General features: G+C 43.1%; 3 protein-coding genes across 8 annotated transcripts in view; 2 read left to right on the top strand and 1 right to left on the bottom strand.

Annotated features, from left to right (window-relative positions):
- MBTD1 (mbt domain containing 1) overlaps window positions 1–23,229 on the bottom strand; it is a 126,809-nt gene that overhangs the window by 48,745 nt on the left and 54,835 nt on the right. The window lies entirely within an intron of this gene.
- On the top strand, window positions 236–17,876 carry UTP18 (UTP18 small subunit processome component). The gene is made up of 14 exons (XM_081899737.1): window positions 236–873; window positions 1,775–1,908; window positions 2,771–2,866; window positions 3,569–3,648; window positions 5,387–5,475; window positions 6,279–6,404; window positions 6,834–7,008; window positions 7,362–7,462; window positions 13,171–13,261; window positions 13,687–13,810; window positions 14,758–14,932; window positions 16,320–16,462; window positions 16,879–16,923; window positions 17,774–17,876. The coding sequence occupies exons 1-13, from the start codon at window positions 619–621 to the stop codon at window positions 16,901–16,903; spliced, it is 1,614 nt and encodes a 537-aa protein (XP_081755863.1). The 5' UTR covers window positions 236–618; the 3' UTR covers window positions 16,904–16,923; window positions 17,774–17,876.
- The window catches only part of CSNK1D (casein kinase 1 delta), a 32,306-nt gene continuing 29,142 nt past the window's right edge, over window positions 20,066–23,229 (top strand). For 2 of the 6 annotated variants that reach the window (XM_081899801.1, XM_081899804.1), the window contains exon 1: window positions 20,071–20,396. In XM_081899801.1, the coding sequence (XP_081755927.1) occupies window positions 20,321–20,396 (76 nt within the window). In that variant the 5' untranslated portion in view covers window positions 20,071–20,320. Of the gene's footprint in view, window positions 20,397–23,229 lie in introns of all 6 variants that reach the window. The other 4 variants (XM_081899799.1, XM_081899800.1, XM_081899803.1 and 1 more) reach the window with 4 other exon arrangements.

Below are 23,229 nucleotides of genomic sequence, written 5' to 3'. Positions count from 1 at the left end.
AAGCGGTCGCCGCGACCGGCTACAGATTTGATGGGATGCTTCTCTCCGTCTCAGTTTGCCTTCAACTGAGGAGACGCTAATCTTTTTTTTTAAAAAAAGTGCTTTCATCTGCCCCCCCCACTGTTTTACAAGTGATGGGACAGCCCGCCTAGAGAGCGGTTCTTATGAGGGGAAAAAATGGGGGAAAGAGAGTGTGTGTGTGTTGGGGGGGGGAATACACTGAAACATTGAGGTCATGTGAAGAGGCGGGGCCAAGGAGGTCACGTGGCAGTGCTTCTCACTGAGCGGGGGAAGGCAAAGATATAGAGAAAAAGACAAATGTTACGCAGATCGTTTTATTCCGGTTTCCATTTGCCTTGGGGTGGGGAGGGGTGAGGAGCTCGCGCCGACAGCCCCCTCAGCCCGCGTATCTCTCTGGTAATCTGTTTGTTTACATCGCATGTTCAATCAGGCGGCGTCACGGCGGCTTCATTGAGTACTGTGGCTGGGAGGGCGGACGTGTTTGCGCCTGCGTGCCTCTCTATGGTAACTGAGCGGGAAGGGCATTTCCGGTTTCCGTGACGCGAACGTGCGGGCCTTTCCGCTTCCGGTTTGTGGTCCCGTGAAGGCAGAGGTAGCATGGAGGCGAGGGCTGAGGGCCGGCGAGGCGCGTCGAAGGGCAGAAAGCGGCCTCGGGTCGGAAAAGGGCCGCTTGAAAGAGGCGAGAAGCGAGGCGGCCACATGGCGGCTGCCGCGGAGGAGATCCGTCGGGCTCAGCACTTGGCTCTCGTGGCAGAGAAACCCGCGGCGGAGCGTGGCCTGGAGGAGCTGCTGTTTGGGGACGTGGAGGAAGGAGACGACGACCTGCAGCGTCTGCAAGGCCCGCTGGCGAAGGTATTAGGCGGGAAGCCTGTTTTGGTGTCCCCTCCCTCCCCCGACTGGACAGCAATAATCAGCCTCATGGTTATAGTGAATAATGGTTCTTTCCACCAGCTTTCTGTTATTTCTATGAGCCCCACATCCCTGCCCGAGCTGCTGGCAGCGTGATAAGCTTGAATTGCACGAGTGGATGTTTCTGGACACGCAGATACAGTGATGCAGATGTTTCACCAGTACATATTACGGAATTTCTGCTTGTCTTACACACCTGGAGCATTGGTCCACAAAAACTGGTGCCGGCCCTGCCGGTTCAGTAGCAAATGTTCAGAAGAGAGGGGTGCAGCTGTAGTTATGATAGCACAGGATAGAAAAGGGGCACTCTTGCTAATGGTTGTCCCTTTGTAGGTGGCTGTGTGAATGCCTTATCTAGAGGTCACAATCTTCTGTCTCGTCCACTTTGAAAGTATTCCAGGAGGTGGTAAATTAAGTCTGAATACCCACTGTAACATTCAAGCAAATTAGTTCTTCACCCCCTAAAAAAATTCCTAACTTTTTCAGTTCACGTAAATATTTGTAAATTCACCATAGTATCCAGATGTGGGGTACTGTCCTGTCATGGCAGCAAACAGTGCAAGTATGCCTTCTGAACTCTGAAAGCTATTATATGGGTGCTGTAGAACAGCACAATGTTCATCAGGTATGTGGTTATCGGGAAGTTCTGTCCGAAATGCCTCAGGATTCATGTGGCAGTACAGCTGAGACTGGGCTTGTCAGTTATCTCAGTTTCAGGCTCCTGACAAGTGTTCTGAGAATAAACAATGATAAGTTTTTAGGAATTTTTAAAGATTCATTGGTGGCAATCTGTAACATGTTTTTAAATTCTAAGATTAAAGAAAATATTCTTTCTTTTTTTAAGGTTGGTGATGTGCTCAGTGGGAATTTCCTTGAAAGAGAATCTGATGACTCAGAAGTGGAGAATGAAACGGAAGACAACTTTCTTCCATCAGAAAAACCAGCATGGGTGGATGAAGATGATGAAGTTGAGGAAATGTAAGCAGCACTCATAGGCTATGTTTGCATGTCACAGTAATCCACAATTGGTGGTTAACTTTGATGTGTAATGCACCTGTTGTAAATTGACTCATGAATCAAGTGTGGTGAAGCAAAGCTGTAGTTGTAAGCAAGTTGCATTGAACTCTGTGGGGCTTGTCTTCAACCTAACATATGTAGGTTTGGGGTGTAAGCATCTTACATCCTGATGTCAGTGCAAGGTCAAGAGTTGCACAAGCAGATGTACTATGACTTATCTTTTCCCTCTTCCCCCTGTGGGTCCATATGTGTCCCCCAAACTTTGCTCTGGAGGGATTGTCAATCCTCCAGAGCAGATTTTGGGTGGCTGCAGGTTGAAGGAGTCACCTTTGCACAAGTGGAAGTCCATTGCATCAGTGCACAATTAGATGCCATCCATCATCTTAACCATTCATTCTGAGTGAAGATGTTAATGTGTGTGCTTTCTGCAAGTTTTTACAAAATATTGCCAGGCTGTTCACTTTTTAAGAACTTTGGAAATTCTAGAACCTTATAGCGGATCTTAAAATAAACTTTTTCCCATTTCTTTCCCATGCTAATCCTGTAAAGTAGGTTAGGAAGAGGAAGTATTTTATTTATGGTCACTCAGTGAATTTCATGGCTGAGTGATGATTTGAACCTTTATCTCCCAATCTTACTTTGGCACTCTTAACCACTCCATCACATTGACTCGACTATGTAATCTTACTATGTAACATGAACTACATGCCACTGTTTCAAAATATAAGCTATTCACTTGCTTTAATTTGTAAAGTGACCATCTTGGTAAAATTAATATTTTTACAGAACTGTACAAATTTAGCATGTGACTTTTTTCTCCTAGAATTGACATGACCCATCGATATCGAAAAAACATGATGAAAAGTGATGCAGAAAAGAAGCTTACAAAGGAAAAACTTCAAAGAAGACTTCAAGAACAGTGAGTGTTAATGGTAACATGGACAAGAGACAACCATCTTAAGAAAAAATAATTTTTGATTATTTATTTGAATTGGCATAAAAAAATGTTAGCATATAACCTCATTTTTGAAGAGGCCTTCCAATATGTGTTTTCTCAAAACAGACAATTTGTAAATTAATCTGAATTTTTGAAGATGTCTATATTTATTTCCATACATACTAAAATGCAAAAAAATAAATAATCTATTTTCTTTATGCAGCTATGAAGTTTTATTGCTTAATATTGAGAAAAGGGGAAATGGCAGGATGATTCAAATTGAACTTAAAAAGGAAGGGCAAAAATGGCTGGGGTGCTTGGACACTTCAAAAGCCTTTCCCTATTTATTGTCATAATGAGAGGCTTACTTGCAAGAGGTGGGGAGGGTTGAGGAAAATGTTTTTCTTCCTTCACAGTCCATCCTTTAAACAGCTTGCATCTGCTCTTGCATCACAAGGGGTGTGTGAGTGAGAGAGAGAGATTATAAAGCTGTCTGTCCTGAGTTTCTTGCCCTGCATCCCTCTCTTCATCAGATATTTAATGCTCATCATTCTTTCACCCATCTTTAAAAATTGTCTGGTATATTTACTTAAAATTTCTGATAGTTGTTTTTTACTTACCTCAATGGATAAGGTTGTGTGTGAAGTAACACTTGTGGGTGCAGTACAGACTTGTCTTCCTTAGATTTCAGAGCGCAATGGGAGCAACCCCTTCCTGGGCACAGAGGGACAGGAAGAAGAAAGTAAGAAAAGCCAGAGATGAAGGTAAATGTGGGACTTTCTATAGCATGAACCAAAGTCAATAAAGTAATTAAGATGCAATCCTCTGCACATGTTCTGCAGAGAAAGTTTTTGGGACTTCTGATTAAGGAAGTCTCGCAGGGACTCATGTAGGAAGAACATCATGGCAAGGAAGAGACCAACTTGGCCTCATCCATTGGCTGTAGAAGGAGCAGCTACAGGGAGCTGGCTTCTCCTCAAGTGTATGTGGGTGTTTGTTCCCAGTTTCCTGGGTTGCACATCCCATTCCTTAACTCAGTGTTTCCCAACCGGTGTTCCGCGGCACACTAGTGTGCCGCGAGACGTTGCCTGGTGTGCCGTGGGAGGGAGGCGGGCGAGTCGGGCGGCGGGAGCGCAAGACTTGCGGGCGGCAGCCGGCAGCACGGAGCACGGGGCGCCCTTCGGAGGCCGCCCCGTGCTCCGCGCTGGTGTTGGCCAGCCTTGCGCACCCGGGGGATCTCCCCCCGAGAGCGCAAGGCTTGCGGGCGGCAGCTGGCAGCGCGGAGCACGGGGCGCCTTTCGGAGGACGACCCGTGCTCCGCGCTGGTGTTGGCCAGCCTTGCGCACCCGGGGGATCTCCCCCCAGGAGCGCAAGGCTTGCGGGCAGCAGCTGGCAGCGCGGAGCACGGGGCACCCTTCGGAGGACGCCCCGTGCTCCGCGCTGGTGTCGGCAAGCCTTGCGCACCCGGGGGATCTCCCCCCGAGAGCGCAAGGCTTGCGGGCGGAAGCAGGGAGCACGGGGCGCCCTTTGGAGGACGTCCCGTGCTCCGCGCTGGTGTCGGCAAGCCTTGCGCACCCGGGGGATCTCCCCCCCCCCCAGAGCGCAAGGCTTGCGGGCGGAAGCCGGCAGCACGGAGCACGGGGCGTCCTTTGGAGGACGCCCCGTGCTCCGTGCTGGTGTCGGCAAGCCTTGCGCACCCGGGGGATCTCCCCCCAGGAGCGCAAGGCTTGCGGGCGGCAGCTGGCAGCACGGGGTGCCCTGAAGCAGAGCGCCCCTCGCGCCAGGCAGACATGGGCCAGCCCCACAAGCTCGAGGACAGCAGGGAGGCGCAGCACCGCCATCCCACTGTTCCCCGACCTGGTTTTTTTGGGGGGGAAATAAAGGAAAAAAAAAATCCTTTATTTCCCCCCCCCCCAAAAAAAAGTAGGTGCGTCCTATTTCATAATAAAGTAATTATAAAATACTTTCTTTGTGTTTATTTGATGCCTATTAAAGAGAGTTACTTTATATATAGTCAATATAGGCACACAGTTAATTTTTTAAACATTTTCTAATGGTGGTGTGCCTCGAGATTTTTTTCATGAAACAAGTGTGCCTTTGCCCAAAAAAGGTTGGGAAACACTGCCTTAACTCTTATTTTCTTTAACTGCTTATTTTGCATCTGACTCCAGTTCTTATCCGTGAGAATTTTAAGCAGTTCTTATTTTGCACTTGGCTTCAATTTGGTTGCCTTCAAGGTTCAAGTAAAAAACTAAGTAGATCACACAACCCTGAAGGCTGCCTATCCTGTTTTAGATTGTTTACCTGAGGACGCAGACTGTCTTACTACTGACTGTTGCAAGCTGCTCTAAGAGACTAGGAGCAGGGTTTATGACACACTACCTGACTGTATACTGAATAAGTTCTGACTTCTTTTCATATATTGCATTTAGCTTATGTTGCCACTTTTCATATGGCTGCACAGATAAAACAATACAATGTTTGAAATAATTTCTTTTTAAGATGACAGCGAAGATGAAGGGGATAAACTAATGCACAAGACAGGCAACTTCGTGACAGTGTCAGACTCCTTACCAAGAGGCTTTTTACAGGTAAAACAATCTTTCATTTTCATGCACACAATGTGTTTGTGATTAGAATTCATAGGCTTTGAAGCTGTTAAATATGAGAAAAACAACAGGTTTCAAGAGACCCTTCATGCAACACATTGAAAGCATTTTCATGTTTTGAATATTTAGTTGGCAAAGTTTTAAGTATGATAAAATAGTTATGTAGAGCTTCAACAGTAAAATAAAAAAATCATTGGGAATTTTCTCCTCTCCTGCAAGCCTGCTGTTAACCCTCAAAATCTGCTTCAGGTGGTTGGAGGACCATCTGGAACAGATTTTTGGGAAGTGTGAGAAGAGGAAGTTCCAGGTGTGAGCAGAACACCACTTGCACAGAGTTGAATACAACTTGATTTTATAAAAATTTGGATCGCTAATGCATCTCTAAACTAGGAAATGGAAAACTGCCTAGAACACTGAATGTATCTTAGGACAGAATTGGTAGCACATTTGCTGAAATATATTTCAGTGGTGCAGGCATAGGGTTGTGTCCAAAGCTGCTGTTTAACTTGGGCAGAAGATTTCTGTTTGCACACTTGAACCTTCTTCCCTGTCCTGAAGCCTCTCACCCACCCTCAAAATCTGCTCCTGACGGTCGAAGGACTCTGTGGAGCAGTTTTTGTGGGGGTATTCAGGGAGGAGCAGAAGGGGAGGTCTTATTTGGGTAGCTTAGTGCTGCTCGTGCAGTGTTGGATACTGTCATGAGTGCGTAGATTTTTCTTTTCTATACGTACTTAGTGGTTATGCAGCTTCATAACAACCACACATGTTCCTGTTCTGCATTTTAGATGAAAAACTGCAAGTTTGCTAATAGTGAACGTCTGTCAGATGCAAAACTGACAACTGTGCAGTTCCATCCTTCTGCTCAAGTTATTATGACTGCTGGGCTTGATCGGTCTGTTTCACTGTTCCAGGTGAGGAATAATTACCTTATATATAATGCAATTGTTTCTGTTCTATGTTCTTGTATACTATTTTATAGGAACTGATTGGCTGATACATACTTTAGACACCTATGTGGTGGTTGGGTGGAGGTTTAAATTTGCATATTAATACCAAACTTTAAGGACTGGAAACAGTCAAAAGTGCATGGAAGCAAGTGGGTCATCCCTATTGTTTGCATAGAAGCAGAAGGAATTCCTTGTTATGGTGGAGCTCCATATGGTGCAGTAGCAGGCAGAAGCAGCCCAATGTTTCTGTGGGACTCTGGGTTGCCGTCAAATCAAGGAATTTAAATTCAAGACAAACTGGCATTCGCTAGTCATTACATTTGTATTTTAGAAATCCTCTTAAATATTGCCCATTCTGAGGTGAAAAATGAATGCATCTTTTTCTCTTTAAAGGTGGATGGCATCGCTAATCCAAAGATACAGAGCATTCATCTGGAAAGCTTTCCAGTGTACAAGGCACGTTTTAGTGCAGATGGAGAGCAAGTTATTGCAACTAGCATACACAACAAGCGGTTCTATATATACGACATGATGGCTGGGAAAATTATTCCTATAACCCATATCAGAGGTGAGGTTTCAATGCTTGCTTATATTTTTGTACACACTGAATTTTAAGTAGATTCGAATAATGCTCAAATATAATTTTATTTTTTCTGAATTAGACATAAAAGATTTCCAATTAAATTCCTTCTTACTGTGTCACATGGCGGTAGAACTAGTGCCCAGTGTTCTTCCATGTCTTTGGAACAATGGCATCTATAAGAAAAAGAATAAACATTCAAGGAAATAGCGTTCTATTATTCTTTATAAATAAGCGCCCAGATTAAACAATAATTTATAAGCTAATAGTTAGCTTTGGCAATTAGCTCCTATATATATGTGCTGGAACTATATAACACATATTGTTTTTTTGAATTTAAGGTTTAGAGGAGAAGTTTATCAAAAATTTTGAAGTATCACCAGATGGAAGATTCCTGCTCCTTAATGGAACATCAGGCTATCTGCATTTGTTGACAATGAAGGTAAAATCTGCATTTGTTTCTGAAAATGAGCATTTTAAGTTCAAACAGCAACACAATTCTACCAGCAGAGAAGTTGTATCAGTTAGAGTTCATACTAAAAATGCATTTTAATACTAATATGGCAAATACGAATCACATAGCATTTTGTAGTCTTATGCTTCATGGAAAACTTCTGTGCTGCTCAACAGTAGCCATTTCAGCAGACAAGTCACAGGGATGGTGTGGATTTCTTGACTTTGATTTTGTTAAATCCAAATAGTGGTGGCAAATAGTTAAGTGGTTGATTATCTTTAGAGTTTTGTGTTGTAAGTGTCTCTTATTAAACGAGTCATCTGAATACTGTAAAAGTCACTGGTGTGGTGGAGACTATAGACGGAAAAAGATAAACCAAAGGAAGAAAGCCATAAATAGCAGGAGGGAAATAGGACAACAGAGCACCATATTAGGGAACACAGTGGTGTACTAAGAAATATATATAAATATATATATATATAAATATATATAAATATATATAAATATATATATGCTTTCGTAGATTTTCACGGGTACAGGAATGCAGGTTTTGGTGTCCTCGGGTGTCTTCCCGTGTAAAAGTTGGGGTGTCTAGGCGACGTTTCGACGAGGTCTCACTCGTCATCTTCAGGCTGGTGCTTTCGGCTTCTTGTTACTGGAACAGAGCAGGATCTCAGTGTTTGAGTTCCTATAAATACTGTTGAGGGGGTGTGGTGTATAGCCTCCAATGTTCTGGGCAGAGAGGAAGTTCCCAGGCTAGTGTGCCTTTTCTTCTTTTGTTCCTTAATTACTTGAGGGATATCTTGAGTGATTTCTTGAGTGATATCCTGAGTACCACTTAGGTGGGTCATTAGGTGTGGATTAGTTGCTAAAGTCTTTGTGTCTTGACCTCTTGAACTTTGTGAAGAGTTTTTCTGAGAAGATGGCTGTACTGCACTTAGTTGTGCTCTGGCTTGGCTTCGTGTATAGGGGCGAGCTGTGGTTTTGTGGCCTGTGTCAGCCAGATCTGTGTAGGGATTGCAGGGGGGTGCAGCATCCGGAGGTGCCACCATGGTTTGGCTACTGGATGGTGTCTGTAATTTATCTGTGGAGAGGGTCTGGGTTTGGGTCTGGTGTGGTTGATTGGTGATGGCGTTCTGTGTGCCTCTGGATCTGGTGTCAGTTTTTGTGGGGAGGGCTAATTTCCAGATGTCTGGCAAGCGGGATGTGTCGTCACGCTTGTTCATGTTGTGAGGGTGTTTCTCTATCTCGATGGCTTCCATGATTATTCTCTTGTGGTGATGTTCCATGTTAAAGAGCAATTTGGAATCTGCAAAATTAATTTCGTGTCCTGTTTCTTTCATGTGTTGGAAAAGAGAGGAAGTTTTTTCTTCTTTTTTGACGGCATTCTTGTGTTCTGCGATACGTGCATTTATTCGTCTGTTTGTTTGTCCAATGTACGTGGCTGGGCAGACTTTGCAGGGTATTTCATAGACCCCTTGGTTTTCCAACTGGATTTTATCCTTGGGGTTTCTGAGGATATTGGCTATTTTTTGGTTGGTGCAAAAGGCTGTTTTGATATTGTGTTTATGGAGGATTTTGCTAATTTTATCTGTAGTGCCCTTGATATAAGGAAGGAGGGCCATGCCATTGTTTTCTTCTGTGTCTTGGTTTTTGGGGGGTGTTTCTTTTTGGATTAGCTTCGTAACCCTGTTTTGCTGGTATCCATTGGCAATTAACACATTTGAGAGATTTTGTAACTCAGTTGTCAAGTGGTCTTTGTCAGCCAGGCGTTTGGTTCTGGAGATGAGAGTCTTGGCTACGGAGTTTATTTGTGCAGGGTGGTGGTGTGATTGTGCATGTAAGTAGCGGTTGGTGTGTGTTTTTTTCCGGTAGATAGTGTGTCCTAGGGAGCCATCAGGTTTTTTGTAGATTAGGACGTCAAGGAAGGGAAGTTGGTTGTTGGCTTCTATTTCCATAGTGAATTGTATTTTGGGGTGTAGGCTGTTGAGATGTGTGAGGAAGCTATCCAGTTTTTCCTTCCCGTGTGGCCAAATTACAAAGGTGTCGTCAACATATCTGAGCCAAAGTTTGGGTTTGTGTTCTGACTTGTCTAAAGCCAATAAAATCAGACTTGAAGTCACCAACATCCTCTGCTCCAGCAAACCACCCAGAAGCAATTTACACAAAGAAGAACAGAAAGCACTCACCAACCTGAGGAAAGACAACAACATAATCATTCTCCCAGCAGACAAAGGTAATGCCACTGTGGTGATGAACACATCGGACTACCAAGCAAAACTATCAAATCTACTCCAAGATCCTACCTACCAACCTATAAAAACAGATCCCACCACCTATCTGGAAAAAACCACCAAATCCAAAATAAAAGCCTCTCCTATCAGTGAAGAAATCCAGCTAAGAATCATCCCCAGAGAAAAATCATCCAGATGCCCCAAACTCTACGGCCTCCCCAAGATACACAAAGAAGGAACACCACTCAGACCAATAGTCAGCTCCATAGGCTCACCTCTACAAAATCTCGCTAAATTTCTCGCCAAGCAACTTCAGCCCTATGCAGAATCCATCTCTTCACACGTTCCAAACTCCTTCCAGTTCATAGAAACAATAAAGAAGCAAAACCTACATCCTAATGACCTACTTGTGAGCTTCGATGTTGTATCTCTCTTCACACAAGTGCCCATTAATGAAGCCTTGACAGCCATTCAAAACAAATACAATCCCCCCGAATACATCTTGGACCTGACCAACCACTGCCTAACCAACACGTACTTCATCCACAATGGACAAAGATACAAACAGATAGAAGGAGCACCTATGGGATCACCCCTCTCACCGGTCATCGCAAACCTGTACATGGAACACTTTGAAACCAATGCTTTAGACAAGTCAGAACACAAACCCAAACTTTGGCTCAGATATGTTGACGACACCTTTGTAATTTGGCCACACGGGAAGGAAAAACTGGATAGCTTCCTCACACATCTCAACAGCCTACACCCCAAAATACAATTCACTATGGAAATAGAAGCCAACAACCAACTTCCCTTCCTTGACGTCCTAATCTACAAAAAACCTGATGGCTCCCTAGGACACACTATCTACCGGAAAAAAACACACACCAACCGCTACTTACATGCACAATCACACCACCACCCTGCACAAATAAACTCCGTAGCCAAGACTCTCATCTCCAGAACCAAACGCCTGGCTGACAAAGACCACTTGACAACTGAGTTACAAAATCTCTCAAATGTGTTAATTGCCAATGGATACCAGCAAAACAGGGTTACGAAGCTAATCCAAAAAGAAACACCCCCCAAAAACCAAGACACAGAAGAAAACAATGGCATGGCCCTCCTTCCTTATATCAAGGGCACTACAGATAAAATTAGCAAAATCCTCCATAAACACAATATCAAAACAGCCTTTTGCACCAACCAAAAAATAGCCAATATCCTCAGAAACCCCAAGGATAAAATCCAGTTGGAAAACCAAGGGGTCTATGAAATACCCTGCAAAGTCTGCCCAGCCACGTACATTGGACAAACAAACAGACGAATAAATGCACGTATCGCAGAACACAAGAATGCCGTCAAAAAAGAAGAAAAAACTTCCTCTCTTTTCCAACACATGAAAGAAACAGGACACGAAATTAATTTTGCAGATTCCAAATTGCTCTTTAACATGGAACATCACCACAAGAGAATAATCATGGAAGCCATCGAGATAGAGAAACACCCTCACAACATGAACAAGCGTGACGACACATCCCGCTTGCCAGACATCTGGAAATTAGCCCTCCCCACAAAAACTGACACCAGATCCAGAGGCACACAGAACGCCATCACCAATCAACCACACCAGACCCAAACCCAGACCCTCTCCACAGATAAATTACAGACACCATCCAGTAGCCAAACCATGGTGGCACCTCCGGATGCTGCACCCCCCTGCAATCCCTACACAGATCTGGCTGACACAGGCCACAAAACCACAGCTCGCCCCTATACACGAAGCCAAGCCAGAGCACAACTAAGTGCAGTACAGCCATCTTCTCAGAAAAACTCTTCACAAAGTTCAAGAGGTCAAGACACAAAGACTTTAGCAACTAATCCACACCTAATGACCCACCTAAGTGGTACTCAGGATATCACTCAAGAAATCACTCAAGATATCCCTCAAGTAATTAAGGAACAAAAGAAGAAAAGGCACACTAGCCTGGGAACTTCCTCTCTGCCCAGAACATTGGAGGCTATACACCACACCCCCTCAACAGTATTTATAGGAACTCAAACACTGAGATCCTGCTCTGTTCCAGTAACAAGAAGCCGAAAGCACCAGCCTGAAGATGACGAGTGAGACCTCGTCGAAACGTCGCCTAGACACCCCAACTTTTACACGGGAAGACACCCGAGGACACCAAAACCTGCATTCCTGTACCCGTGAAAATCTACGAAAGCAAACATATATATATATATATATATATATATATATATATATATATATATATATATATATATATATGCAGGTTTTGGTGTCCTCGGGTGTCTTCCCGTGTAAAAGTTGGGGTGTCTAGGCGATGTTTCGACGAGGTCTCACTCGTCATCTTCAGGCTGGTGCTTTCGGCTTCTTGTTACTGGAACAGAGCAGGATCTCAGTGTTTGAGTTCCTATAAATACTGTTGAGGGGGTGTGGTGTATAGCCTCCAATGTTCTGGGCAGAGAGGAAGTTCCCAGGCTAGTGTGCCTTTTCTTCTTTTGTTCCTTAATTACTTGAGGGATATCTTGGGTGATTTCTTGAGTGATATCCTGAGTACCACTTAGGTGGGTCATTAGGTGTGGATTAGTTGCTAAAGTCTTTGTGTCTTGACCTCTTGAACTTTGTGAAGAGTTTTTCTGAGAAGATGGCTGTACTGCACTTAGTTGTGCTCTGGCTTGGCTTCGTGTATAGGGGCGAGCTGTGGTTTTGTGGCCTGTGTCAGCCAGATCTGTGTAGGGATTGCAGGGGGGTGCAGCATCCGGAGGTGCCACCATGGTTTGGCTACTGGATGGTGTCTGTAATTTATCTGTGGAGAGGGTCTGGGTTTGGGTCTGGTGTGGTTGATTGGTGATAGCGTTTCGTGTGCCTCTGGATCTGGTGTCAGTTTTTGTGGGGAGGGCTAATTTCCAGATGTCTGGCAAGCGGGATGTGTCGTCACGCTTGTTCATGTTGTGAGGGTGTTTCTCTATCTCGATGGCTTCCATGATTATTCTCTTGTGGTGATGTTCCATGTTAAAGAGCAATTTGGAATCTGCAAAATTAATTTCGTGTCCTGTTTCTTTCATGTGTTGGAAAAGAGAGGAAGTTTTTTCTTCTTTTTTGACGGCATTCTTGTGTTCTGCGATACGTGCACCAGCCTGAAGATGACGAGTGAGACCTCGTCGAAACGTCGCCTAGACACCCCAACTTTTACACGGGAAGACACCCGAGGACACCAAAACCTGCATTCCTGTACCCGTGAAAATCTACGAAAGCATATATATATATATATATATATGAGTATGAGAAAACACATTTGTGTGCACCCTACAAGTTTTCTTCCCCTCCTTTTTATGATGACTGTAGAAGGGCACATTCCTCTCATGAGACCAGACTCTTTCACTTTATGATATTGTGACTACTTGTGTTGATCAGCAATTGCATTTCTATTTTAGACGAAAGAGCTTATTGGGAGCATGAAAATAAATGGGAAGTCTTTGGAATCATCTTTCTCTCCAGATAGCAGCAAAATCTACACGCATTCTGGTAAGTCAGATAAGATGTGGCATTACTGTATGAAGGTATGCATTCTTTAGTGAAAGGAGAACTTTGTATAGCCTCTGTTGCAACTGTTACAGTAGTAATCGTCACAGGCTCATTTTCTGATTAGAAAGCACTCATAGCAAGATGCCTTAAGTTGAAACTGGAATTTGTGACCCGATACAACCTCCCCATAAACCATGAAACAGTTGTGTCTTTTACTACTTCGGATGTATGCATGTGAGTACCTATTTAATAGAAACTCACTATATAATAGTTATAATCTTTGAGTAGTGTATGGAGTTATTCCTTGCTGTGCTCTTCAGTTGTTCATAGTTTAGCAGAGGTCCCCCCCTTTAAATCCAGCATTTTGATGTCATATATTACTTCCTCTAAAAAAATTCCCTATTTGTCTCTCCTCTGTCTGTCAGTTCAGGGTGAAGTTTTCGTATGGGATGTAAAAAGCAGACGATGCCTAAACAGATTTTCTGACGAAGGTTGTATGTGTGGTACATCAATTGCAGTCTCCAAAAACAACCAGTATGTGGCATGTGGGTAAGTGGAAGCAGAGCCAAGATATTTTATTTCTTGGATCATACCGGAAGGTTTTCTACTTCGAGGACACTGGAGTTGTCAGATAATTATGGGTTTAGACATGCGTTACTAATGTTGCAGCTCTCAGCATATTAAAACCACTTGATTTCAGTGGGACTTACTTTTGAGTAAACATTCTTAGTAATGTGCTATAAGAGGCCAAATTCAGAGGAGGGCAAAATCGACAAATAATTTAGTGGTGTATCTTTATATATGGTAACAAAATAACTTGCCAGTATGACAGGTAAACACATTGCAAATGCTTTTTAGATCAAGTTCCAGGCTTTATCAAAGTAGTCTTCAGAAATATCTTATTTTTAGTCTGTGGTTGATACATAGAGAGCTCCCATGACTTGGAAGACTTGACTGAGTAAATATTGAGCAGCTTTTTGCCCTTAAATTCTGTAGAGCTGCCATGTTGCTTGCCTTGATTTAAAAATGGCTGTGGCTAATTGCTCCCCCTAAGATACAGGTGAGCTTCTTGCAGCATATGTAGGAGTCAGCAATTGTGCTGCAGCATTCTGCACTAACTGCAGCTTCCAGAGCAAGCAGAAGGAAAGCTCCACATAGAGTGCATTGGAGTAATCTACTTGAAATCACTTCATGCATGAAATACTGTGGCATGGCTTTCCCAGTCTAGGAATGGCTGTAGCTGTCAAACCTCTTTCTGTAGATGGAGCCTCCCTTCTACAAACTTACCGTAAGCATAAACGTAGTAAAAAAACGCACTCTTTTTACTTACATGAATAAGATTTTACTATAGTTGCGCATTAACATTTCCTCAGTATAGCTGATAGGAAATAATGCTTGGTACTTCTGGAGAAACATAGGATCATGGATATAAATTGCTGAGTTAATTTAATTATGGTTTAAGCATTTTATAAACCACAAACTCTTTTTTTTTTTAGTTCTAGTTCTGGAGTTGTGAATGTGTATGCTCAGGACGACTGTCTCAGAGAAACCAGTCCTAAGCCTCTGAAAGCTATAATGAACTTGGTCACACCTGCAACATCGTTATCCTTCAGTCCCACCACTGAAATATTGGCAATTGCTTCTAATAAAGTAGATGAGGCGGTAAAGCTGGTAAGAATTTCTCCTAAGTTTAATTCAATAGCTAAGTATTAATTCAATTTCGGTTTAAGCTGGAGCTTGTTCTTTTCAGCTCCTAAGGTCCTCCTCAGCATCCCAGCCTTGGATTCCCATCCCTACAGAGATCCCCTGTCCACCTCTCCTGGCCTTAATTCAGCAAAACAAACAAAAAACAGTTCCTCTTATAACTATTATAACTAGGTCGCTTACTGGAGGATTTTTCTCCTGCTCGTGATTATCATTTTCCTTTACAGAAGTTTTGTTATTTGTCAACATTCTGTTGCTGACCTCTTCACCTTGAGTGCTTTGCATGTCTGAACATTCTGTGACATCCTAGTTGCTCAAGTAATTGCAAGCTGCAAGCATTTTCACATACATAGAACAGACACACACGTTGCATGGTTCTTGGATAGTGAGAATGTATTGAGTTTGAATAAGTCTTCTGGGAAATTACCAAAAATATGACAACAACAGAAAGACAGAAAGGTCTATACTTTATGGTTTGAGGCAAACATTTCTCACTTTAGGAGCTGTATATGGGGAAACCTTTTCCTTTTCACCAGGTGCACACAGTCTGCCAATTTCTGTTTTGGAATAGGGGAAAATGAGATAACCCCAAAACATCCATTTTATCATATTAGAAAAGCTTTTCACATTGCTACCATTTAGGCGAAAAGTGGGATTTAGCTCCAGAAAAACCTAGATGTTACACAGCTGGTGGAAACGTCATGTGGTTCATATCCTGCAAGTGCAGGAACAGGCAAGGGGTGAGGATCAGCCCATGTAGTTTTAATTGTAACTGTATGTGCAAAATCTGTAGTTAGAAAGATCCTGGACAGGAAAGTTTCTTTTTTATAATCAATTTTTATTTACTTTTCATAAAGCCAAACTAATCTAGAGAAGAAAAGTAGGGAAAAAGGAAAAGAAAAGAAAGAAGTGAAAGAGAATAAAAGACCAATATCTTAACCTTTATTCCACACAGAAGAGTGAACCCTCCCAGGTCTCTCCTGGGAGTTTCCCCCTCTTCCTCCAGCCTCCCATCCTGGGAGATCCTCTGTACCAAACCTCAGGGAATTTCTAATCCATTTAGCTTGTAAATGGACAGATGCAGGGGAAAGGGTTAGAAAATCCTGCTAGTTCTGCACAAGCCTTTGCTTAAGATAAAGCTGTTGGGTTCAGAGTTATTGTCTTGAGAGTAACTGTAGAAATTAATGTTTGAATGTTTTTTATTTTCATGTTAGCCGCTCCGAGCCCTGTTTTGGGGAGGGTGGGGTATAAAAAATATTATTATTAATAATAATAATACTATGTATGACAATGAAGTATGCTTTCACTTACCCCGCCCCTCAGTTTCATTACCTTGCTCCACTCTCCTTTGCAGGTGCACATTCCTTCATTTACTGTATTCCCAAATTTCCCGGTGTTCAAAAGCAAGTTAATATACTTGGCTAACTCCATGGACTTCTCACCCAGAAGTGGATATTTTTCCATAGCAAATAACAAAGGCAAAGCTTTATTGTATAGGTACGTATTAAATCATGCTACTGCAATTACAGTGATACTTAACTCTTAATTTCTTCAGATTTGTGTTATATTATTGACTGTGGGCAGTATTAATGTTAGTCATACTCAGAGTAACTAGTCTTAGTATAGCTTAGATGAATATTGCCTTTGATACCTAATAATAATAAAACAGGTTTTTATAATTTAACTGACCTAGGCACAATTTGAATTTTCTTGCACATTCTTATTTCCCTTGTCTCTTTTAAAAACATACTTTGCTACTCTGTACCCTGATATGTTGGTGTTAGATGAAAACACTGCCATAAAATATTAGAACCACTGTGGTACAATTTAGAAAGCTAAAGCAGGGTGCTTTGTGGTCTTGTAGTTGGGAATATCTCAAACTATTGCATATTAACTCTGTTTTAACTTTGCAGGCTGAAACACTACTCAGATTTCTAAACTGATGACTTTAGACTGAGGTAATTATCAACTGAAGTAGAAATGCTGCTGGAGAATTGTAGGCAACAGAGTTTAAATTGCCTTGTTACAATTTCAGAGTCAGAAACAAATTCAGTACATTGCAGTTTTGTATTGAATTTTAATGGTTAGTGAAGAATGTGCACTTATTTGGAATAAAGCACACTGAACTAAGTGGGCTTTCCTTTTGAGAATGTATGCACTGAATTATGCTACACAACAGCACATGCATTTGTAGTACAAGTATTTGTAGTCTGCCCTTCCTGCAAGGGTCCCAGCGTAGCAATCGATAACACTGAGATATCAGTTTACAATTAACAATAAAAATTAAAACAAATGTAAATCTTACTTGGTTTCACTGGACATTTAGTCCAGTGCTAGGTAAAGAGACCCTGACCGTTAGGTCCAGTCACGGACAACTCTGGGGTTGCGGGTCTCATCTCACTTTACTGGCGAAGGGAGCTGGCGTACAGCTTCTGGGTCATGTCGCCAGCATGACCAAGCCGCTTCTGGTGAACCAGAGCAATGCACGGAAACATTGTTTACCTTCCCGCCAGAGCGGTACCTATTTATCTACTTGCACTTGACGTGCTTTCGAACTGCTAGGTTGGCAGGAGCAGGGACCGAGCAATGGGAGCTCACCCCATCACAGGAATTCGAACCGCCGACCTTCTGATCAGCAAGCCCCAGGCTCAGTGGTTTAACTGACAGCTCCATAGTCTAGTGCTATTCATTGCTTAAATCCTTGCTAATATAACTGTTCATATACTTATGCATTAATTGGCTTTTTGGAGGATGCAGCCTTTTTCTTGAACATTTGCTGACTTACTCTTCATACTCTTCTCTCTACAGATGGTGTACCCTGTGACTTTAAGAAAGTGGATTAACTTTTCTTCATTGCCTTGATGTATTTATATGTATGTGCATTTGTAGCAATACATAGCTTTTTGAATAACTTGGCAGAAACTCGTCTCTAATATTTCTCCATAACATCACCAGTGTTATTTAAGAGAACACATTGCATGAAAGTAGGGGCTAATCCACACATGCAGAGAAATTATGTAGGACAGCCTTACAGGATGCACTAAAACTGAACATTCAAACATGTAATCCACCCACCCTCAATAGTCTGAAGCACTTGGTTTTTGATGAAATGTACCTAAATGGGTGGGTTACATGTTTGAATGGTGGGAAGAAGGTAAATACCATTTCACAGTGCATACTTATGGAAGTGCTGCTGGAGCTGCTAAGTTGGACGTCTTCATGGGGAATAGGTCTAGTAGTGCCTGTTACATATGGTAACTAAGAGGGACTTCTGTCTTTAGAAGTCGCATACCTCCGAGGACTAGAATCTTACATATTTGACTACTTTCTCTCCTTCATGGGTTACATAACCTTGAGTTTAATCAGAGCTGTGGGAATATTTTGCACCAAGTGGGCATTGGAAGGCATCTAGTTTCAAGCTCAATAACAGTAGTGTAATACTGACCCCAAGTGGTCACTGGTGGATACTTAATTTCTTATCGTTTGCTTTCATTTTAAAGCATTCGAAAGACAAACCAGCACTTTAAAAACACTGTATATCAAATAGTATATTTGGTCACTTTGCCACCATCATTTGACTTTCCCAAACCAATCGCTATGGAAGTCAGACAATGCAAAATAAGTTCATAATTCTCCCACACTGCCCTACATACCACACCTTAACTGAAAGACACAGTGCTAGTGATTTCAAATAGTGGTTCTTGGATAAAACAATTTATTGCAGTATTTTTATCTTGACAACAACCTTTCATAATATGGGTTAACTATGAAATGTTTTTGGGGGGAATCCTCCTTTAGATACTCATGCCTCAGATCATTTAAGACTCTGACCAGCACTTTTCAGACTCATTGGTAAATAAAGTACTTTACTTTTCTAATGTTTTATGTGTAAAGTGATAACACACAGTTTTCTTCTTCCTACCATCTTAAAGAGTAGGAATCAAGTACTGTGCCTAACACACTATGGTTATAAATACATCTCTGCATTTTATATATAAAAAGTGTCCACTAAGACTTCCCAAAATTCTGGATCCACATATTTTCACTATGTTCATTCTAAAGAGAACTTAAAGTGATGTCATCTTGTATTAAATGAATGATGTTGAATGCCAACCTTCATAAGAAACTAAAGAGTCTAGTGGCACCTCAAGAGACAAATCTGTTATGGCACACAATTTTGTGGACTACACAAAGCAGACTGATGAATACATTATTAACCTTGGCAATCCAAAGAGCTCAAGTTGGATATAAAAGAGCAAAGTTAAGGTTTGTTTCTTCACGTTACACCAAACACCATAATTAAGTCAGACTGATGCTTATCAGCTGCAAAACATCCAGTGTAAAACATATGCATCGTGGCTCCTCCTATTCATGCCTTTGAGTAAGAACACTATAAAATGAATACGAAGTGAATTCATGAATTCACTTCTCCGAGATGAAAAGGCCCATATTAAAGACAACTCAGCCCAAATGTGAAACCTGTGTTTTTCAGCCACATCCTGGGGGAGGGTGCAAATCCTGAGCTCAAATCCCAAATTGAAGCGGGGAAACGATACGAAACAGCTTTACATCTCAAGAATAGCCTTCCTTGAACCACCTTCATCCTTATGATTTCATGACATTTCCGCAAGTCCTCCCTCTGCCAGCCGCCCCGCCTCAAGAAAGGACACTGCCATCCATGAATCAATTGGAAACCGTTTCAGATCGTTAGGGTTGATAAATCCCAGCATGTGCTTTGGCACCATCTTTTTATGGGGTTACGTATTGCAACCATGCTTCGTGCTATTCCAGCCTCAGCCTACAGAAAAGTTGGTGTGAATAAGCCCAATTATCTCTGACAATACTAGGGCGCAGCCAGCTGCTGCTGGACCCGCCCGTGAGCGGAGCCCTGGTTATGGGGTGGCAGCTGCCTCGCTTCTCACGGGTGGGGCCAAGTCCAAACCCTACCGCGGACAATGAGCCGAAGGGAAGCCCCGCGCCCAGGTTCCAGCGCCCAGCGGTTACCATGGAGACGCGGCCCCTCTCCCTCCCCACCCCTTTCTCGCTCGCGGCCTCACAATCTGGTCCCCCTGACCCAGCTTTCCCTCAGAAGAGGATGCTCCTCCGTCGCAAAGCTCCGCCCCCTGTTGCCAAGGAAGTGAGGTCACATAATATGGCGGCTGGGGCTTAGCTGCGCTGAGGGAGGATCCGGGTCTCGGGGAATCTGCGTCCATCCTCCCCACCCGGGGTGCGCTGTCGCCCCCGAATCCCTCCGGCGTCGAGAGGCGGGGCTAAGGGCCGCGATGGTCTCTGGCGTCGCCCTGCTCTGAGTCAGGGTCCCTCGCGACTGGGTCCGGGTCCTGCCGAGCCGCCTCGATGGAGTTGAGAGTCGGGAACCGGTACCGGCTTGGCCGGAAGATCGGGAGCGGCTCCTTCGGGGACATTTACCTCGGTGAGGGGGCGCCGCTCTGGCATGAACCGAGAGGGGGTTGGGGAAGGGGGGGGGCGCGACGACGGCCTGAGGGAAGCGGCTGTCTTTGGAGAAGCGAGGTCGGGGGTCGCTTTGCCTCTGGCGCTCTGGTGGGGCCTTCAGGTCGCGGCCCCCCCACCCCAAGCGGACTCTGCTTTCCCGTGAGGTGACAGAGGAACGCCCAAGAAGCGCATCAAGCCCCGTAGCGGGAAGTAAAACCGCCTGCTCAACCACCGCAGTTACAGTCAGGGTTTACTCGGAAGGAAGACCTGGGTATTGCAGGGAGACTGACTTCAGAGCAAGCCTGTTTACAGTTAGCCTTGGCTCGACACTGGGGGAAATGAGGACTGGGAGAGCCCCAGTAGTGCCCAGTTACTTCCTTTGTGACCTTGGGCGAATCGCTCTCTTCTCCTTTCTCTTCTCTTCTCTCTCTCTCTCTCTCTCTCTCCCCCCCCCCTTCCCCACTTCTTTTATTTGGCTTCTAAGCTGGGGTGGGGAAAAAAATTCCTGACTACATGTTTCTGGGCCGAAGGGTTCTGACAGTGAAGTATGAGGTTTGGAAATGCACCAGCTGTCGGTGGAGAAAAATTAATAATACTCAGATGGAGTTGTTTACTGTGAGGCTTCCAGGAAGTAGCCTGGTTTGAAAGAGATAATTGCCTAGGTTTAGGTTATTTTTTGCAGAGTAACTCTTCTCCTTTTGTCACTTGTCATGTCTGCTATAGCTTTTAGCTGAATTGTAACATGGGGAGAAATTACAGGTTTTGCGCTGCTTTCTGGAACTAAGGCACGCCTGGTTATTTTCAGCTTAGTCCCCTAATTTTGATGGCAGTGTAACTGTGAACCTGAGCCAGAGGCCTGCTAACTTACATCTTTGGTAATAAATCTTTAATAGACCCTGAGGGATGATGTGGATTTTCTCCTGCATTTTGTATGTTGTAAGCTAGTCTAGGTGTCACCTTTCAAATTCATAGGCTTTATGCAAAGGTAAGCCAGAAAAAAATATCTGCTAGATGCAACTGATGCTGGCAAATAGTTAATGGTTCAATCCTGCAAAGGCATATGCCTATGCATTGCAGTATGCATTGAGTGGCTGTAATGGGATTGCTGACTGTGCATGCTTCTATCTATACAAGGGTGTAAGTCAATCCAAGTCTGAGCTCCTGCGTTTAAAAATACACTAATTTATGCATGTCAGGAGCAGTGAGACCAGTTGTGAAGCCTTCTTAATTCTTGTTAATTGAGACGTTCCCCGCCCTCTTGAAATCTGCTTCAGTGCATGGCTGGCCTTTAGAATATGGATGTGTTAATAACATTAAATAACTTGTGTACTTCTTTGTTCTTCACTGTTGGGGGGGGCAGATGAGAACAACCAGCACTTTAGTTTTGAATCATTGTACTCTAAAACTGGACATCTGTTTTCAAAGATTGTGGGAATGCAGTTTTCTAGAATCTTAGTGTCACCATGCTTGGTGTTGGTTTTGGCCTACAGATAAAGCTACTTGAGAACAGTTTTAAGGTATTTCTCTTGCTTACTCTACACTACAGGATCATTAGCTATCTGAGAGTTATGAAGTACAGCAGTTATTTTGGAGCTATATATAAGGGTGCGGCCCCAGAAGGAGAAAGGTCGTGCTGTGGCAGCTCCACCTATGGGAGCAGTAGTTAAAGTCGTTGTGCAGGTTAGGAAACTTTGTATATAATCAGAAGAGTTGTTTTAGTCTTGTTCTTAATAACATAGTCCATCTGTCTGTCAACTATCAGGCAGATGTTTCTAGTTTATGTGAGGAGGAGCTACCTATTTGATTATTTTCATTTTGAGAATTATGTATACAAGAGAGGCTGCAGGCATCTGTAGCCTATATATAAAGATGGTGTGTCAAATCGGTATTAAGCACATACATATTTTGGCCATGTGTATGCAATTCGTTAGAATATCAGCACCCAAATAATGAGTCTTTAAATTGTCATACTTGTGAAACAACAGAGAGTAGCTTAAAACAAAGCACTGAAGATGGTTAAATGTTTAACCATTGTAATCCTTGAAAGAAAGAGAAAATCTGCCCAAATGTCTAATTCTGGGACTTTCCCCTAACACAGTGAAGTCTTTGATGCCTATAAGTGAACTGGTTTCCACGTCGCAATAAAGCATATTTAATATTTAACCACAGTTTATTGCAAATTAGTAGTGGGTGCCTGCTGATCAAAGCTTCCTGCTTTGTTCATCCCTTGCTGTTGGCCATACTGCTCTGGGAGCAATAAGGCACAAGCTTTGACTTGTACATTCAGACCAGATATTGTGGTTTGTTTCTCTCCGAACAAATTATAAGAGGTAGCCAAGGTTTATTCTTACCTTACTACTCGTGGTTTGTTTGGGGGAAACAAACTTTGAGCCCAGGTTTAGGCAGCACAACAGTCCAAGGCTTGTAGCTTGTTGTAGCTAGGAACATGTGAAAAATGAAGCAGGGACTCCTGAGCAGTGAACACGAGCACGTTGGTCAGTTGTGCTAAACCATAGTTAAGCATTGGTTTCTTGTAATAATATTTCCTATACTCCTTTATGTATTTAAAAGATAGATACCTTGCTCTTTCACCAATGGTTTCCAAGGCAGCCCTTGTAGGTACAATACAATTAAGCTATACTGAAGAAACTTTTGTGCTCACTTAGAGTATTGGTATGTTACAAAATCTTCCCAACACAAGATCCATTGTTGCACCCATGGAATGATGGGACTTGCTCTTAGCTGTTCTGCTGTCACTCATGCCTTCCAATCTTCGCAGTTTCTGGAGAGGTCCCTAACTCTCCAGAACAGAT

This window comes from Podarcis melisellensis, assembly GCF_964234715.1.
Source record: "Podarcis melisellensis genome assembly, chromosome: 2".
Classification (NCBI taxonomy): domain Eukaryota; kingdom Metazoa; phylum Chordata; class Lepidosauria; order Squamata; family Lacertidae; genus Podarcis; species Podarcis melisellensis.
This window is presented reverse-complemented; position numbering and strand designations above follow the sequence as displayed.